This window comes from Manihot esculenta, chromosome 10 (assembly GCF_001659605.2).
Source record: "Manihot esculenta cultivar AM560-2 chromosome 10, M.esculenta_v8, whole genome shotgun sequence".
Classification (NCBI taxonomy): Eukaryota; Viridiplantae; Streptophyta; class Magnoliopsida; order Malpighiales; family Euphorbiaceae; genus Manihot; species Manihot esculenta.
The window spans coordinates 10,283,680-10,303,415 of record NC_035170.2 but is presented as its reverse complement, the minus strand read 5'-3'; the positions used below and the strand labels follow the sequence as shown (position 1 = coordinate 10,303,415).

Sequence of the window (19,736 nt, the reverse complement as noted above, 5' to 3'; positions counted from 1 at the left end):
TTTATTCATAAAATAAAAAAAATAAAAAAAAAACATAGGATCACTCAACGTAATAGATTCCAAATAATTATTTTAATAATTAACAAACGGGAAGCTCTAATAAAGGAAAACGCCCTTTTCAAAAAAATAAGACCGTTTGGAACTGCTCCAAGTAACGGCTAGTTTTCTCATCTTGCCGATTCAACTCTTCTTGCAGCAGAAAAACAGCCCAATAGTCTCTCTTCCACCACTGCCAAAAATATCTCCTTAATTTCACAAATTCAGAATATTTAGATTCAAATCCAGAGAATTGGATTTTTTTTTCCTCTTTGGGAATTCGATTCTGAAGAAAGAAATGAGTGAATCGATGGTAGAAGTTGGCGCATCGATGCAAGACCAGGCTGTTAATCCTCATCTTCCTCCACCTCCTCCCCCTCATACTCACCGGCGGCCAAGGGTGAGGGAGGTGAGCTCTAGATTCATGTCTCCGGTGGCACCATCTTCCTCTTCTTCTTCCTCCCCTCTGCCCAATAATAAGCAGCGATCCAGCTCTGTGCAGAAGCAGCGGCAAACAGAGCCTCTCTCCTGTTCCGACGAGAACAGACCCACCATGACTGACTTCACTCGGAGCCCACCGCAGAGGAAGCATCAGCATCGCGCTGTGATGAAACTTTTCAAGGAGAATGGTGCAAGTAGCAGACCAGATCAACCAACTTCCAGATCTCACTTCCGGCCGGATACCCCGACAGTTGCCACTACTGCCACTTCTTCCTCTAAATTACGACTGATGCAGCAGCGATCTACCCCCAGCACCATCTCAGCCGCTGCAAAGCTCTTGCAATCCTCAGGGATGTCATCGTCCCATTTGGGTAGTTCAAATTTGATTGAATCATCTCCATCTCCATCTCCATCTCCATTGACATCGCCATCGTCGTCGCCATCTCGATCAACTTGTTCTGGTTGTGACGGTCATGAAAATTGTGAAAATCATAATATTGAAGGCAACCACTTATCCCAAAGCAGTTCCACTCAGTCACTTCCTGATCTCCGCTCTTCTATGCCGGAGACGGGTATGTTGCCTAAGGTCTCCAGTAGATTTTTGGCAGATAGAAATCTTAACAGGCCTAATGGAACGGCTGCTGATTCCTCTAAATTCTTTGCTTCACCTTGCTCCCGGTCCCTTGATTTTCCACAATCCTCTACATTTGAATACTCTCTGATACATTCTATGAAAGGCAAGCAGTATACTAATTCTGTGAAGACGGGTAGTGGGCTTCCTCTGCCTCCAGTCCCTCATGCAAAGCATGTAACTGATTTCAGTAGAAAGGGAAGGAAAATTGTCAGTCATCAAGAAGCTGTGCATTCTCTAAGATTGCTTCATAACCATTATTTGCAGTGGCGATTTGTGAATGCAAAAGCTGAGGCCTCTATCAAATCTCAGAAAAGAGAAACTGAGGTTAGTCGTCAACCTTACACAAAATTAAAATTCAAATTAAATATCTTCGTTTCAAATGTTCCTATATTTTGTTGAATTCATCACAAGGTTCAGTTATGTCCACCTTCTATTTGATTGTTCAAACTGTAAACCACTTGATTGTGTGATTGCTAGATTTCCTCCTGTATTAAAGAACTTTATGTATTAGTTTTTCTTTAAGTAATTCCAAAGTAAAACTATTAGTTACGTTGGCTTTTTCCTTTTTTATTGTAGAGAACAATATATTCCCTTGGTGTGAAGATATCAGAATTATATGACTCGGTGAAAAGAAAACGCATTGAACTTGGCCTTTTGCAGAGGGTGAAAACTCTATACACAATTCTTGAAGCTCAGGTAAAGCTGCTGGTTCTGTAAATACTTTCATGTTACCTTTCTTTTTGTGCAATATTGTTCTTGCTCGTGTTACTTTGCATGATGGAATCTTGCCTATTATTTTGCTCTTGTTAATTTGGCTTAATTATTGTTGGGTCTTTGACTCCCAAGGCATTCAAAAGATTAGAGGCTTCCAAAAACCATATACAAACATAGAATCATTGTTATGAGATAACATTGCTGAATAAATTGTTTAACAAACTTTATTTCATTAGATGCCATATCTGGAGGAATGGTCTGCTCTTGAACCAGATTATTCAGTATCTTTGTCAGAAGCAATTCAAGCTTTGTTGAATGCCTCACTTCGACTTCCAATTAGTGGGAATGTTAAAGTATGTCTTTTCCCTTTCTCTTTTGATCTTTTTGTCAATTCAGAAGTTGAAAAAATGAATCTTTTTTTCTCATAATTTTTTTAATCTGTTTTCTATATTATTGCAGACTGATATTAGAGAAGTAGGGGAAGCATTGAACTCTTCAATGAAGTTGATGGAATTAATAGCTTCCCATATTCAAAGCTTTATGCCAAAGGTGGGTTGTACTGAAGACAATCTCCTTTTACCATCAATAAATGGAAGCTAATCTTAAAACCACAATTAAGGTTACTTCAACTTAAGTCTAATTTTCTCAGCTCAAACTTTGTGTTCGTCATTTTCGACATCAGGAACCACAATTCTGATACTAATTTGTTATGAAAATAATCATACAAATTAAAATAAATACAAAAATTTGATGTGTTAATTCTTGTACTTAAACTTACTCCTGGCTTTATCTGTGCAGGCTGAACAAATGGAAATTCTTATTTCAGAACTGGCCAGGGTATCTGGAGGAGAAAGAGCACTTATTGAAGAATGTGGGGATCTGTTAGCTATGACATATAAATCACAGGTTTGTATTCTATAAATCTCATATTTCATTATTTAAATGTACAGGTTGCTTTGCCAAACTGAGAATTGTTAGACTATTTGCTGGATATTTTTCACTGAGTTCCTTTTGCAATGCCGACTGCTTGTCCTTGTGAACTAATGAACACAAAACCTGAAATGAATGAATCAGAATAAATGAAGTAAAACAAAAATGGTTCCCTCATTCAAGCTAGGTCTTCACTAGCAAAAATCTTAGAATCACAAATTCATCTATTCCTAAATTTTTATGCATCATGTGATTTGTGGGTCCCCATCCAACTGGGTCCCTTAGGGTATTGATGGGATCCACCAATCCAATTGTGGACAAAAATTCACTGTAGTAGTGCAGCTTGTTCATGGGATATTATTCAATGCATATGGTGTATGTGTATTTTTACTTGCAGTATCAATTATTTCTCGTTTCTGATAAAAAAATCATGCCTAATTTCAGGTAGAGGAATGCAGCTTACGTGGCCAAATTATTCAGTTAAATAGAATTCATGGTCAACTACAGGGATGAGCAATAATTCATTGGTTTTGAAGATTTCCTTTCTCTTTTCTTGCTTTTTTTTTTTTTTTAATTTTTTAAACCTCTATCGCTGATGTGCTTTTTCAAAAGGAGAAAAAGAAAAAGGAAAGAAAGAGCAATGACATGAAAATCAATTTGTTTCCCTTGGGCCATATTGGCCTTATTGTCATAATCCATAACACAGATGTAATTACATATAAATTCACGAGAGTTCTGGAGCCTAATGTAATTTCACTTGTGTGCGTGTATAATATATAACTCTTAACTCAAGAATTTCATTTTTTATTAATAATCGTTATATAATTAAAATACAATTACCTATTTCATAAAAAAATCCAAACATTTATATTCTAATTTTAAAATTTTACACAGTAAAATCATTTTTTTCACATTTACTTCAATTTTTAGCCGTTTATCTTAATTAATTTTGACAAAAAAATTTATAATTCAAGTGTCATATCAAATAGACTTATTTCTCAAAAATCTATTAAATAAAAAATTTCAAATATTTACATTAATTCATATTTATATCCAAAATTTTAAATTTTATATAATAAAACTAAATAATTCTCAATTTTAGCACAATTATAATTAAAATGACTAAATTAAATTTGAAAAAATTAATGGCAAATTATATAATATAATTCCTAAAGTTTTATATTAATAAAGCTTATTTGATAAAAAATAAACGTTTACCACTTTTTACATTTATATCCTAATCTTGAAATCTTAGACAATAAAGTCAATTTTTCACATTTGTCTCAATTTTAGTCATTTACCTTAATTAATTTTGACAAAAACAATTTATAGTCCACATGTCACCGTATAAGATTTAGGGGAGAGCATAAATCGGTCTGAACCGAAAAATCGAACTGAACCGATCAATTTCAGTTTAATGGTTCGGTTAATCGGAAGGTTTGGTTCGGTTCGGTTAGTATTTTTCAATTTATTCGGTTTTCGATTTTTGGTTCGGTTCGGTTTAAACGTGTTAAATAACCGAAAAACCAAAAAACTGATTTTATACATAGAAATACTGATTTTATATATATTTTTAAATTTTATATGGATTTTTATGGATTTTTTAAGTATTATTATTATGTATTCAAACAATATTTATTGATAAATTTATGTGAAATATTTATTAAATTATTCTACTGAAATTAAAAGCAGAAAATTAAAAAAAATTACAGATTTCGGTTTGAATTGAACCGAATCGAATCGATTTTTATCGATTTGATTCGGTTCGATTATATTTTTATAATCGATTTTTTCGGTTTTAATATTTTTATAATTCGGTTTTCGATTTTTTCAGTTCGGTTCGGTTCGAAACCGAACTGACCGATTGCACAGCCCTAATAAGATTATTTCTCAAAATATCTATTGGATAAAAAAATCAAAACTTTTACGAATTCATATTTATATACAAAACTTTAAATTTTGAATAATAGAACTAAATATTTTTCAATTTATCCCAATTATAACCGAGAGTCTTAAATTGAATATGAAAAAGTTAATGACAAATTATAATACCGTTCCTAAAGTTTTATATTAATAAATATGTAGTCCTTTAATATAAATTTTATATTAAAAGTATATTTATTTTATATTTATCATATGTAATATTAAATAAATATTTACTACAAATAAATTTTTCACTACATAAAATATCACATATAAATATTATATATTAAAATATTTCATTAAAAGTTTATATTCACTATTATATTATGTACATATTTCTAATATATGAAAAATTATAGTTTATATTAATAATATTAAATAAAATAAAATATTACATATTTTAATATGTAAAGCCATTCTTTTATATTTTTTATAAAAATTTAGATAAATTAACTATATCTCTTATAAGTTATTTAAAATATTTAATATTTTTATTTTGCTCATATATATAAAAAGTAAATTTATGAAGTATATTAATTTATTTGCTGATTCGACAGAAAAACGGTATTTCATATCAATAATATTAAATAAATAAAATTTTATATAGTTTATACTATAATTTTTTATATTTTAAATTTTTATTAAACTACAATATGTGTATAAGAATGAAAAGGAGAAGTAAATAATGTGGTTAATAAAAAATGACATTGTTGAAAAAAAATATGTATTTTAAAAACTAGTTTATTAGTCACATAAAATTTTAAGGATTATATTATAATTTTTTGATAATTTTTTAGATTTAATTTAGTACTCTTGGTTATAATTGTGATAAATTAAAAAAATTAATTTTATTATTTAAAATTTAAAATTTTAAATATAAATATGAATTGAAGTAAACGTTTAAATTTTTTTATCTAATAAATTTTTTAAGAATAATCTTATATGGCATAATACATAAATTATAAATTTTTTAGTTAAAATTGATTAAGAAAAATTATTAAAATTGAGGTAAATATGAAAGAATTGATTTTTTTTTTATTTTTTTTTTGAAATAGGGGTGAGGAGTCGAACTTTTGACCTCGCAAGGTTACAAGGATGTATTTTCCACCAGGCTAAGTCTCAGAGTGCTTGAAAGAATTGATTTTATTGTTCAAGATTTTAAAGTTACAGTATAAATATTAAAAGTGGTAAATATTTAGATTGTTTTATCCAACAGACCTATTAATAAACATATAATCCTTTAATTTAAATTTTATGTTAAAATTAAATTTACTTTATATTTAGGCTTATTATAAAAAAAATTTAAATGTTTAACACTCTAACACATTTATATCAAAATCTTAAAATCAAAATTAATTATTTTACATTTGCCTTAATTTTAGCCATTTTTCTTAATCAATTTTGATAAAAAAAAATTTTAATCAATGTGTCATGCCACATATTTCTTTGAATAAAAAATTCAAAATGTTTAAATTAATTCATATTTATATTCAAAACTTTAAATTTTGGATAATAAAACTAAAATTTTATATTTATCGTATGTAATATTAAATAAATATTTATTATAAATAAATTTTAACTATATAAAATATTATATATAAATATTGCATATTAAAGTATTTCGTTCAAAATTTATATTCACTGTTATAAATTATGTATATATTTTTAGTATATAAAAAATTATATTTTACATTAATAATATTAAATATATATATATATATATATATTTTACTATGTAAAGTCATCTTTTTATGATTTTTATAAAAATTTAAATACGTTAATTACATCTCTTGTAAGTTATTTGAGATTTTCAATATTTTTATTTTCTCACTTATATTAATTTATTGATTGATCCAACAAAAAACTGTATTTCATATTATTAATATTAAATAAAATAATATATTATATATTTTATACTATAATTTTTTACATTTTGAATTTTTATTAAACTACAATATGTGTAATATGCGTATAAAAATGATAATGAGAAATAAATAATGAAATTAATAAAATAGAATATTGTTAAAATAAAAATATGTATTTTAAATATTATTTTATTAGTCAAATAAAATTTTAAGGAATATATTATAATTTTTCAATAATTTTTCATATTCAATTTATTTGTCTTGATTGTAATTGAGATAAAATGAAAAAATTTTAATTTTATTACCTAAAATCTAAAGTTTTGGATATAAATATGAATTAACATAAATATTTTAATTTTTTTTTATCTACTACGTCTTTTAAAGAATAATCCTATATGGATTAAAAAATTTTTTTTATCAAAATTGATTAAGATAGATGGCTAAGATTGAAACAAATATAAAAAGATTAGTTTTATTGTCTAATATTTTAATATTAGAATATAAATGTGAAAAATGATAAACGTTTAGATCTTTTTATTCAATAGACTTACAATCATAATTTCGATGTGACAGAATTTTTAAAATTTTAAATTTATGTGTTAATTGTAGTTTCTATCATGTTGTTTGCCCTAAGAGAGATATTAAAGATTTTTTTTATGGGAAAAACTTGAGAGATCAAGTTAATCCATATTAATGTGGATCAATTGATCTATATGTGTAATTTCACATATCAAATTTATACATTTATCCTTTTAAAATTTTTTATGAAACAATATGAACAATTTGAAATTTTTTATCATTCTTTAATAATTACAAGTCTCCATGCAAGGATCTTCTTTTTATGTATATGACAACTTATTTATGTCTCCCACTTTAATTTTATTATTTTTTTAACTACATTTTCTTTTTCCACTTCCTCTTCTCCTCATCAAAATATTTGTTTGTAAGAAGAAATATAAAGTTCCACTTCAACCCATCTTCCACTCTCTCCTTTTCCTCTTTATCCCTTTGTTACTTTCAATATAAATTTATTGTCCATTATTGTAAAAAATAACACTCAAACTTCACTTCGTCGGCTTTTCCCTTCTCGTATTCTGCCTTGAATTTGCTAATGGATAAAGAAAGAAATATGCAAAACAAGTATTACGTTATTTTTGAAGGTTATAAACATGAAAGTTACACTTATTGGCATGAACATTCACAGAATATTGTGGGCATTAGTAAAAACGTATTCAAATCTTATGAGACTAAAAAAGAGGCTATTGAAGCGTATAACTTTATATTGAGTCAAAAAAGAATGGAAGATCATATTTAGTTGGAGAATCTTCATCAAATAACATTTTTGCAACATCTATTGCAGGAGAAAAAAAGAAAGACAGTGAATATAATCAAACAAATATAAATATTTTAGTTATTACTTTATTAGTTGGGATATATAGTGGTTGTATTATGTCAAAAAAAATTAATTATTAATAGATTTGGTTACTTTTTATGTCTATGAAATGTTTGATAAATGGATTATAAGGTTGAGTAATTAATTTTTTTTGCTATATCAGTTTTTTTTTTTCATTCTAAAACATCTATATTGTTGAGTGCTCATATAAGCTTACATTTGATTCACTAATGTGGATATATTGTTATTCAATTATATCTTAGAATTATTGTTTTTTTTTTTATCAATTGTTGTATGCTTTTCAGTTTAGGCTGTATATGATCATATCTTTCAATAATTTTAATCTCAAAGATATTTTAAAATGTAAGCTTCTTACTTTTCTTAATAATATCAAAAGATGCCGTTTGACAAAATAAATTGTTTATAAAACCAACAATGTCATAAAAAAAAATATATCACGGTTTCATTTAAAGTATATAAAAAAAAGAAATACAGTAATATAGAAAAAATAAATAAAAATGAAGTATCATTAATCATAGTTGATCATATTAGATACTCCAAAATTACCTTCATAATAATAATAAAAAAGATAACAAGAAATATCTTATAAAAGATATTCAATTCCATCAAAATTCAGATGAATCACCAGAAAATTGCACAACTTTTGTCTTTTTAATGTCTTTCTTTTCACCTTCAACAAATTCCATCATCATTTCATATACATTGATAAGAGGATAATCCTAAAACATAAAGACTTTAATATCTTCTTCTCCATATTATTTTACTATTCTCTTTAGAAAGTTCTTGATTTCATCTTTCAGATCCAGAAGGCCTCTGGTAATTTGATACATGGTTTCTAAAGTTGTTAGAGATGCTAGTAAAGTCTATTTGCTGTTACTTTTCTTCACAGGAGTACTGGTTGCCATTGAAGAAAGACATAGTAATATGGGAATCTTTTTGATGTAAAAGGATGTAATATTTAGGTTTGTTTAGTAATTTTATATAGAGATAGAAGACATAACATTATGAATGGCACAATAATTTAGTTTGATTAATGAGTGTTGGTTAGCCCAATGCAAATTATTATAGTTTCAAGATATAAACTACGATTATACTACACTACAAGAATTCAATTGATCACTAACGGACTTCACTAACAGATTGAAGTCCGTTAGTGATACTAACAGTTATCTCTAACAGAACATGAAAAATGTATTATCCAATAACGGAGGTACATAACCGTTAGTATTTTCGTTAGTGAAGAATACGCTCGTAACCATCCGTCACAGGTCTGTTAGTGAAATACTAACGGACATTTTTCCGTTAGAAATCCGTAGGTGATTTTATTATTTTTTTATCTAATGTTTTTTTCACTAACGGACCAATCATCCGTTAGTGAATTATAAACCTAAATACAGAATATCCTTACTGAAATTCCTAGATCATGTGCTTGGAAAATCAAAATATCTCTGAAATCCGAATTTGCGGCCAACCTCTGAGTCTTTCACCGCCGCCGCCATCCACCATCGACAGGTGCACCCTTTTCGGCATCACGGTCCACGAGTGAGCCCTTCTCTCTCTCCAGTCTTGCCATTCTCGACAGACAGTGTCCACAGGTGCGCTATTTTCTTCATGATTCATGTTCCGCTTGATTTTTGATTCATGTTTTACCTAATTCGTATTCTGCCTTAATCATGTACTCCAGTCTTGTGAAAATTTTGTGAAATGTTTGATATTTTTGAAATTTTTGATTTTTGTGAAATTTGTGATTTCTTGAAATTTGTGATTTCTTTCTAGTGTACCTGCTGGTGCACTTGGCAAGTGCACCAGCAGGTGCATTATCTAGTCTCAGAGATGGTTTACTTAATCCCAGATATTTAGAGAGGATTAATGAATTTATAGAGAAGGCTAAGAACTGCCCAGATTATTTAAATGGCGATCAGATTCACTGTTCTTGCAATCGATTTAGGTGTCAGAACCGTAGCTTTTAAGATGAAAATACAGTGAATATCATTTAATGAAGCATGGTTTTGTGCAAAATTACCTTGTTTGGTATTTGCACGGTGAAACTGAAGTGCCTGACGGATCTGGTGATGCACTATTAGACATGTCTTATGGTTCTGATAGTGTTAATCACCCAAATTTCAATCGGTTGGAGGACATGGTCATAGATGCAACAAGCTGTCATATAATAAATAATAATACATATGAGATGCCAAACTCAGCTGCATAGAAACTGTATGATATATTAAATGCAGCTAAGCAAGAACTATGGCCTGGATGTGAAACTCACTCTCAATTATCAGTTGTTTCACGTTTACTAAATCTAAAGGTAGAACATCATTTCTCAGAACGGTGTTTTGATCAGATTTGTAAATTTATGAAGGAGATGTTACTGAGTGACAATGTCATGACGGACAGCTTTTACTCAACAAAGAGACTAGTGCAAGGATTAGGGTTTCCTGTACAAAAGATACACTGTTGTGTTAATGGTTGTATGATTTATTGGGAAAATAATACAGAACTTACCAGATGCAAATTTTGTGACCATGCAAGGTTCAAACGACTCAAGCACATAGTGGGGAAAGGGAAGACTCTAATACCATACAAAAAGATGTATTACTTCCCCATTACACCACGTTTGTAAAGACTTTATGCATCTTGTGTTACAGCTAAGTATATGACTTGGCATAATGACCATGCAAATGAGGATGGGGTGATGCGTCATTGTTCAGATGCTCCTGCTTGGAAGCATTTCAACCAAACTCATCCAACCTTTGCAATAGAGGCCCGAAATTTCAGACTCGGCCTTTGCACTGATGGATTTCAACCATTCGGTCAATCTAGGCAACAGTATTCTTCATGGCCAGTAATATTAACTCTATACAATTTGCCACCAGGTATGTGTATGAAAGATGAGTACATGTTCCTGACAATTATCATACCTGGTCCCAAGAATCCAAAAGAGAAGCTTGATGTCTGCATGCAACCATTAGTGAAGGAATTGAAAGAACTTTGGAAAATTGGTGTGAATACTTACGATGCTTTCCAGCAGAACAATTTTAGCATGCGTGTTGCTTTAATTTGGACTATTAGTGACTTCCCTGCTTATTCAATGCTCTCAGGGTGGAGCACAGCAGGACGCACTGCATGTCTCTATTGTATGAAAAACACAGATGCATTTACATTAAAAAGGGGGGTAAACAAACATGGTTTGACAGTCATCGAAAGTTTTTGTCTGACGACCACCCTTTTTGTCGAAACAAGATATCTTTTATTAAAAACCGAATTGTCTCCAAGTCACCGCCGCCAATTAGAACTGGGGAATTCTTGTTAAAACAACTTGAGCAAATTGGGTTGATGCGGATAATAGATATTGACAGTCATAAAATAAATGGTCGGCTTTCAAAGACAAATGGTTGGCATAAGTGGAGCATATTATGGGATTTGCCATATTGGTCATCAAACATGATTCGTCACAATCTTGATGTAATGCACATTGAAAAGAATGTTTTTGAAAATATTTTTAATACAGTGATGAGTGTAGTGGGGAAGACGAGAGACAATATAAAATCACGGAAAGATTTAAATGAAATATGCAGGAGACCAGAATTGAAGAAAGATCCAATCAGCGAAAAATATCCAAAAGCAAGTTATTGTTTGGATAAACAATCAAAGATGGTGTTGTGTGATTGGCTTAAAACACTAAAATTCCCTGATGGATATGTTTCCAATCTAGGGAGATGTGTTGATAGTCGAAAGCTTAGACTATTTGGTATGAAAAGCCACGACTGTCATGTTTTCATGCAACGAATTCTTCCTATAGCTCTCAGAGAAATTGTTACCGAATAATGTTTAGCAACCAATAACAGAGCTTAGCAATTTCTTTAGAGAACTTACTTCAACTACACTTACTAATTAGGACATGCAACGGTTAAATGAACAGATTCCTGTGATCCTTTGTAAGCGTGAACGAGTATTTCCTCCAAGTCTGTTTGATTCAATAGAACATTTATCAGTACACCTTGCATATGAGGCATTAATTGCAGGACTAGTACAATATCGGTGCATACCATTTGAGAGGTATACTTACTAATTGTTTACATATAATGCTCAGCATGATGATTTACTTAGTATATATTTCTAATTTCTGTTTTCACATACTAGATACCTGAGAAAGTTAAAGAACAATGTCAAAAATAAAGCAAGGGTCGAAGGTTCAATATGCAATGCTTACTTGGTAGAAGAAGCAGGTGCATTTTCTGCTCATTATTTTGAAGCACATGTAATGACCAGACATCAAAAGGTTCCACGCAACTTGCATAAATTTGTCTCCGATGACGATGTACCGGGTAAATTAAGCATATTCAAATGCACAGGTAGAACTATCGGAAAGGAAAAATCGAGATATATGACTGAAGATGAAATCCGAGCTGCTCAAACATATATTTTCTTAAATTGTCCAGAAGTGAAAACATATATTGAGTAAGTATTGTTAGTTATATGAATAGTATAATTCCTCTTATATTGTACATTATTGTTAAACATTACTTGTTAATTTGTATGTATAGCATATATGTAGAGCGAGTAAAGTCGACACAACCAAATATCACAGATGCAGCTGTTGATGAAAAACTGGAGAGAGAGTTTGGCCAATGGTTTTACAAGTATGCCCATGAAGTGCAGAACAATGTAGATAATCAGTTTATACAAAATCTGTCAAATGGACCACTCAGAAGTGTCACCACTTTTGATGGGTATTGTGTTAATGGATGTAAATTCAACACAATCAATGGAAATTCAAGTACTAACTCAATGAATTTTGGTGTATGTATAAAAGGAAGTAATTACAGTTATGAAGAAAGTGACTACTATGGACAGATGGTTGAGGTGTTGCGGTTGGAGTATCCAGGATTACCAATTAAGCGGACTATACTTTTCAAATGTGACTGGTTTGATCCGACACCAAATATGGGTACCAAGGTGCATAGACAGTATAGAATAGTCGATGTTAACAATAAACGAAGATACACTAAGTACGAGCCATTTGTATTAGCCTCTCAGGCAATACAGGTCGTTTACGCTTCATACTCAAGCAAGCGTCGTGACAAAAATGATTGGTGGGCTGTGATGAAAGTTAAAGGTAAACCCGTTGTTGAAGTATCTGAAACGTCTTCAATGACATATGAACCTTTTCAAGAAGATGAGATTGATTACGCAGAAGTAAATCTGGATGATGTTACTGAACAACACTGCCTGAATGATCCTAGTGGAGGAATGACTGAGATTCATGATGATGTTTCGACAGATGAAGATGAGTTTCTTAGTGACCCTGATTCTGATGCAGATGTAGAAGGTGATAATGAGCTCGATTCGTATGTATCAGAATGAATTAATTTATATTCTAAATCAGTTTGGAGTAGTATATTTCCATTATTTCTCAGTGAGTAACTTACTACGTTTGTACGTTTTTAATTTAATGTTTATGAACTTTATTTTAAGTTCAATTTGCATTGACTATTTTTTTTTGTTCACAGATGAGGGGACGTGGAAGGGTTAAGAAGCCCAGAGGACCGGTTCGACTTCCTGCTCATACAAGTCAAGAGGAGGCGATTGCAGATGACGTACTAGAGTATGAGCTGCAGTTACTATGGACATCGATGGGACTTGAGAATACGGAGCTTCAGATATGGGTACCACTTGCATCCGGTGTACAGCCATGTCCTAGGGATCTATCATGTCCACCAGTGCCACCATGTACCGATGCATTGCCTCCCCATCCCCTTCCACCTCCTCACCGTCACATTATAGCTCCTCACCGTCCCACTCCAGCTCCACGACCTTCAGTATCACATTCACAGTCAGCTCAACCTACATCCTCTTCTGCTACTGTATCAGCTAGAGGGACACGATCTGCATCAGCATCTACTCCATCATTTGCTCCAGCATCTGCGAGTTTGACCACTGCTGTAGGCGGTACATAGTCATTCCGACAGACCATTTCACTCATTAATAATAAGTAATAGTTAATTATTTCTTAATTACGATTAATTTCAATGTTTCCATATACTAACTCACTGTTGTTCATGTAGTTTACATCCGTCGGAGATGTGCAGTCACAGAATTACTCTGATAATAAAAGAAAGATTGGTCGCGGAAGGGCACTGTTAGAAGACAGTGCCAAATGACACTAAGGAGTTTTATTGATAGGAATTCAAGGTGAAGCATAATTCTTTAAGCATTTTGAGCTATAATATGAAATATGTAATTACTAACTATTTATATACTTTAATCGTTTTGCAGAAATACTTCCTATGGGACCAACCAATTGACAGCTTGGTCAAAATTGCATGGCAGAAAAAGGCTGCTGAGAGATACATGGGCTTAATGTGGGAAATCAGGAAAGGGAAGACGAAGAATCTGGCTACACCAGATTCTGTTTTGAGGAAGTGGCAAGAAACTTGGAACACTTTTGAATATAAAGAGAAGTGTGACAAGTTTTCTGCCAATAGGCGTAGCGAGGCTGGAGGGTTAGGATCTAGCATTTCCAGGCACACTTGCGGATCAATTTCACAGTATACCCACCAGCAGATGATGGTATTAGTAATTCCTTTAATATTTATTTGTTATTAATATTTTTTTGCGATGCTAATTGTTATCCTTCTTATAATTGGTAACAGAGAGAAAGACTAGGAAGAAAACCACATCCTTATGAGCATTTCGAGGCCACACATAAGAGAAAGGGGACTGAGGAGTTTGTTGATGCTAGGTCAAAAGCTATTTATGTAAGTTGATAATAAATATAGTTATAAATAATTTTGATGTACTTAAATCGTTTTACTAATATGTTATTTAAAATTTATAATGCAGGATAAATATGTACAACTAAAGGAGGCAGCAACACAGCAACAAGAGGGAAGCAATGAGCCGACACCCATAAATGAGGCACAGCTTTACTACGAAGCAGTTGGCGGGCAGAAAAAGAGTCGAGTTTATAGATTAGGGTCCCAGGCTTCTGCATATTTTCATGAGCCATCTCATTGTTTCGCTTCATACACGTCTGCACCCCCAATGGATCCTTCTACAATTGAAACAATGAATATGATGCAGAATAAAATTGATCGGCTAGAGACAGAGAATGGTCAAATTACCACAGTGGTGGAGGAGTTGTAGGCGTTTATGCATAGGATGATGGCACAATAAGGTATTGGGACATCCACTCAGACATCTGCTCCTAGGGCACCTCCAGCTCCGTCTCCACAGCAGTGGCATGATGATGTCCCTGTCATTGGTGATCACATACAGACAATGATGATGATACAGATGATGAGCTTGCTAGTTTAGTTTAGTATGTATCTTTTGTTATGACCAGTTGGTAATTTTTATTTCAAATTATAATTGTAGTACAAAATCTTTAAGTTTTAAATATATTTTAATGATTAATTTGGTTTTTTATGTATATAGTTTAATAATGTCCAGGATGATGATGATGGATGTATATGAATGTACAGGGTACAGGTACAGGTGCATGGCGTATTTTAATAATGTATGAAAATATAGGGATGATTTTATAATTTTATGATTTATCAACGGATTACCAACAGACTTTCCGTTGGTGTCACTAACGGATCCATATCCGTCGCAAAGGAAAACAACGCCATTTTGTATTCACTAACGGATTACTAACGCAAATTCCGTTAGTGAAGCATATGTAAAGAAAGCGATTCACATACTAACGGACATGGAATCCGTTAGTGTCACCAATGGACATTTCCATTGGTGATCCATTAGTGACACTAACGGATACAAATTCCGTTAGTAAATAATTTACCAACGGAATGAATCCGTCACAGATCCGTTAGTGAAATTGTTCACTAATGGAACATCTATGTTTACTAACGGAAATTTCCGTTAGTAATTTTTAAAATTCTTGTAGTGCTGGCTGTATGATATGGTATAATAAATTGAAATTAATTTATACTTAAAGGATCAGTTGGGAAAGTTTTATTGTATGACAAGTTACATGTAAATATCATGTATGAAATGCTAAGTGTTCTGATGATACGCATGATTTTGATGAGTTTAATATCTTGATATTATTTTTCTATTGATTTAATTTTCAGTATTTGTACTTATCATATCTAATTTAACCTCCAATGGCATGTTGATTAATATATTTGGAGTGCTCACAAAGACATTGAACAATATACATATAATCCTCATGCAATAAACATGTTAATAACATAAAAAAAAAGGAAAAATTCATAAAATAAAGATTACCCGATATATAACATCAAAATATATATACATAAATATATATATTATTCCAAATTTGTCCAAAATATATGTAAATATAAACATCATATTATATTGTTCCACAATTATTAAATGGAGTGAGAATCATCTTCTTCGCTATGGATGATGGTATAAAACTAGAGATGCTGAGAAGCATTTGCTGTAAGCACAAACTCAACCGTATCTATTCTCCTTAACCCATATGCAGCAACAAACTAAAGCCATCTACTATCAAATCTTCCTTTATTCATAACTCCTATAGCATCAGTCTAGGCACATACATACACCTCCAATATATTTGTTTCTCATTGCTGTAAATTGCTGCCATCTTCCTTTGATTTCCAATATAATTTTTAAGAAATTGTACATGAATGTTCTATTGCATGAAATAAATAAAATGAAGTAAGAATGAATTAAAAATATCAAGCAAATAAAATCAAAATAATGATAACTTACTACTTTGTATTTGAATCCTACTTGTTCATTAAACATAGAAATATTGGATCTTCTAGCCTTGGTTATATGACTTCCAAATTAACTAACAAATGGTATAAAAGATACAATTAAGCGCATCATTAAGTTTTGAATAATAATAGTAAGTATAACTATATTATTGTACATATAAAGTATCTACTTAACCGTTAAGATTATCATCCTCTTCGCTACTAAAGCTGCTATCATCGTTATCTTCTCGATTATCTTCTTCTTCTCCATTATGGGACATATTAATAATATATTTATTCTTATTTTATTAATGTAGATGCAACGTTGACATGAATAAGTGGAAGGGGTATAATACTCAGCTAAACTCCGGCGTCAGAATTTTCACTTTTCGACAGAATCTCTATTGGAATTCAGAATCCCGAAACTGGAATCTTTAGAAGGGCAAAATAAGATTTTCATAAAATAAATTTGAAACTTTTTGGAATCGTGTTAAAAGAAAAGAGAAAAGAGTTTTAGAGGAATCCTAAAGTTCGGCCGCTGAACGTGGTTTTCTCAGCCACCTATAAAGGCCATCAACCCGAAAATACGAGATTTCTTTCTCTATTTTTGAGCAAAGGTGATTTCATGCAATCTCTTTGGCATTTTTGCTGAAATTTCTCCAAATTCCTTAAAGAATTCGTGTTTTTATGCTTGAAGTTTAAGTTGCTTTTCGAAACTCTAGCTCTTGGAACCCTCGGAACTCATCTCTCTATCTCTAAGCCCACCCCTTGCTTGCTGTCACCTTGCTGTTTTTCAAGAGGTAAGTTTGATCTTCACCTTTATCCTGTTTTCTAAAGGTTTCAGCAAGTTTTATAGGTGTTTTAGGGGGGTTTGTTGATGCATGCAAGTTAAATTTTTCCTCTAAGTCGAAAGGTTGAGCTTAGGGTTGTTATTGGGTATTTTCTCTCGAGTTGTTGATGTTGCATGATGAGGATTAGGTTAGATCTAGATGTAATTTATACATGTTATGTGTGTGCCTTTGTTTCTGAGCTGTTGCATGTGAGAAAGGGAGCTGTTGGTGGATGCTTGCTTAGGGCAAAATCGGATTTTGCCTTGCTGGAAAACCCAAGTTCGGCTGCCGAAGTAAGGTTTGGCCACCAAACCTACCTACGGAGGCAGCCTTTAGGCCACCTAACCTGCTCCTGAAGGCATGACCTTCGGATCTGTGAAGGGCTTTAGGCCACCTAACTTGCCCCAAAAGGTTTCAACCTTCGGATCTATGAGAGCTTTAGGCCGTCGAACCTGCCCCCAAAGGTTTGACTTTCGAATCTGTAAAGGGCTTTAGGTCGCCGAACCTGCCCCCGAAAGTTTTGACTTTTGGATCTGTGAGGGACCTTCGGCCGTCGAACTTGTCGCCGAAAGTCTCCTGCCCAGCCTTTTTTTGCCTGATTTCTATGTATATTCTTGTATGTTTATAGGGGTTTTTAGGGGGTTGTTTTGAGTATTGTAAAAGTTATGTTTGGTCCCTTATTTAAGTCCATCTGTGTAGGATCGAACTTGGAAGACCGTAGAGGCCTGCAGTGAGATAATTACTTCAGTTTTAGGCGAGCGTCAGCCAGAGGTGAGTAAAACTGAACTGATCTAGTATTTTAAAGAAATCAAACCTTTTAAGCATGCTCATGCATCACGAATGTCATGTATATGTAATTAAGTTGTTTACATTAGAATTCACAAATATGACGCATTGCATAATTTATTGTTATTGTGGATGGATGTTGGATGACCCACTGGTCATTGAGTATGTTATGATATGCTATGATATGCTATGATGGATATGGAAAGATCAGGGCTGTCAATTCTATGCCCCTGGCACTATGTAAGGGAAAGACCATGACTGTCCATTCTACGCCCCTGACATTATGGACATGTTATAATATGTTTAAGAAGAAGTTCTGAGGAGCACCCGTCGTGGGCCGAGCACTATTAAAATTTGTAGAGGGTTACCGGTAACATGTCCATCTTGATATGAATTGTTTGTGTTGTGACGCATTCATACAATCATATATTTATTGAACTCTTTTTATGTTCTGCTCACTAGACTCTTGTAGTTTATCCCTTTCCCCTAACCCCAGGTTTGCAGGATCAGAGTTAGTTTGGGAAGTTAGTTGAGTTGCTGGTATAGTCTATTGTAATAGTATAGTTGTGGACATGTATTATGTATGGATTATAATTGTGCTTTGTCCTTCTAATCCCTGTTTTCATTACCCTTTATGTAAAAGTTTTAAGTATGAATTTATGTTTGAACTGAGCTTGAGACATGTTATGTTGACCATACTGGAGCATTTGATGAGGGCTCTAGTATGAGTTTTATAATTTTAGTTTTGATACATGCACAGGTCGAGTTTTGGTTCATGAAATATTTATATATTTTGTTAAATCGTATAATTATGTATGGGATTATATCAGGTATAACAGGATGTACAGTAGGTTTACTACTGGCTTTAGCGACCTTAAATCGATTTGAACCCTAATGCTAGTAGCGGTCCGAAAGAACTGCATCAAACACCTATTCTGCTTGAAATCCTACATATAGATGCCTTTTCTTGGACACCATAGATTCGAAATAGTATTATGCATAGCACCAAAGTTCACAATCCTATCGGTCTATAAACTCCTAACCACTGTGAGCTAGCTTCATTCTGACTGCATAGCCAGTGCCACCACCGACAAATTAAATGCATTTTTGCTCTCTTAAAATTTAACAAAAATAAAAGTTCTATGAAGCCTTAAATTTTGGAAACAGTCTTAGGACGTGTACTTGAACAATCAAAAAGTACAATTAAAATAACATGGCAATCTAATCAACAAATATCATTAATATTTTTAAACTATTATTGACTAATTTGAATTTAGAGAGAATTTTTTTAAATGTAAAAATATGAGTCACTTTCAATTTTGTTTATTTTAAATTGTATATGCAATTATTATTATTAGATATTGATCATGAATAGTAAATTTAGGCCATTAAGTTTTTTTTTTTATATATATTAGCATAGATTATGAAATTATTTTGAGTTTACTA

General features: G+C 31.9%; 1 protein-coding gene across 1 annotated transcript; it reads left to right on the top strand.

The window, feature by feature from the left end:
- Positions 1 to 132: 132 nt before the first annotated feature.
- LOC110624033 (protein ENDOSPERM DEFECTIVE 1) lies at positions 133 to 3,501 on the top strand. Its single transcript, XM_021769086.2, has 6 exons — positions 133 to 1,435; positions 1,688 to 1,807; positions 2,062 to 2,178; positions 2,285 to 2,374; positions 2,624 to 2,731; positions 3,200 to 3,501. Exons 1-6 carry the CDS (start codon positions 335 to 337, stop codon positions 3,266 to 3,268), a joined length of 1,605 nt encoding a protein of 534 aa, XP_021624778.1. The 5' UTR covers positions 133 to 334; the 3' UTR covers positions 3,269 to 3,501.
- The last annotated feature ends 16,235 nt before the right edge of the window (positions 3,502 to 19,736 follow it).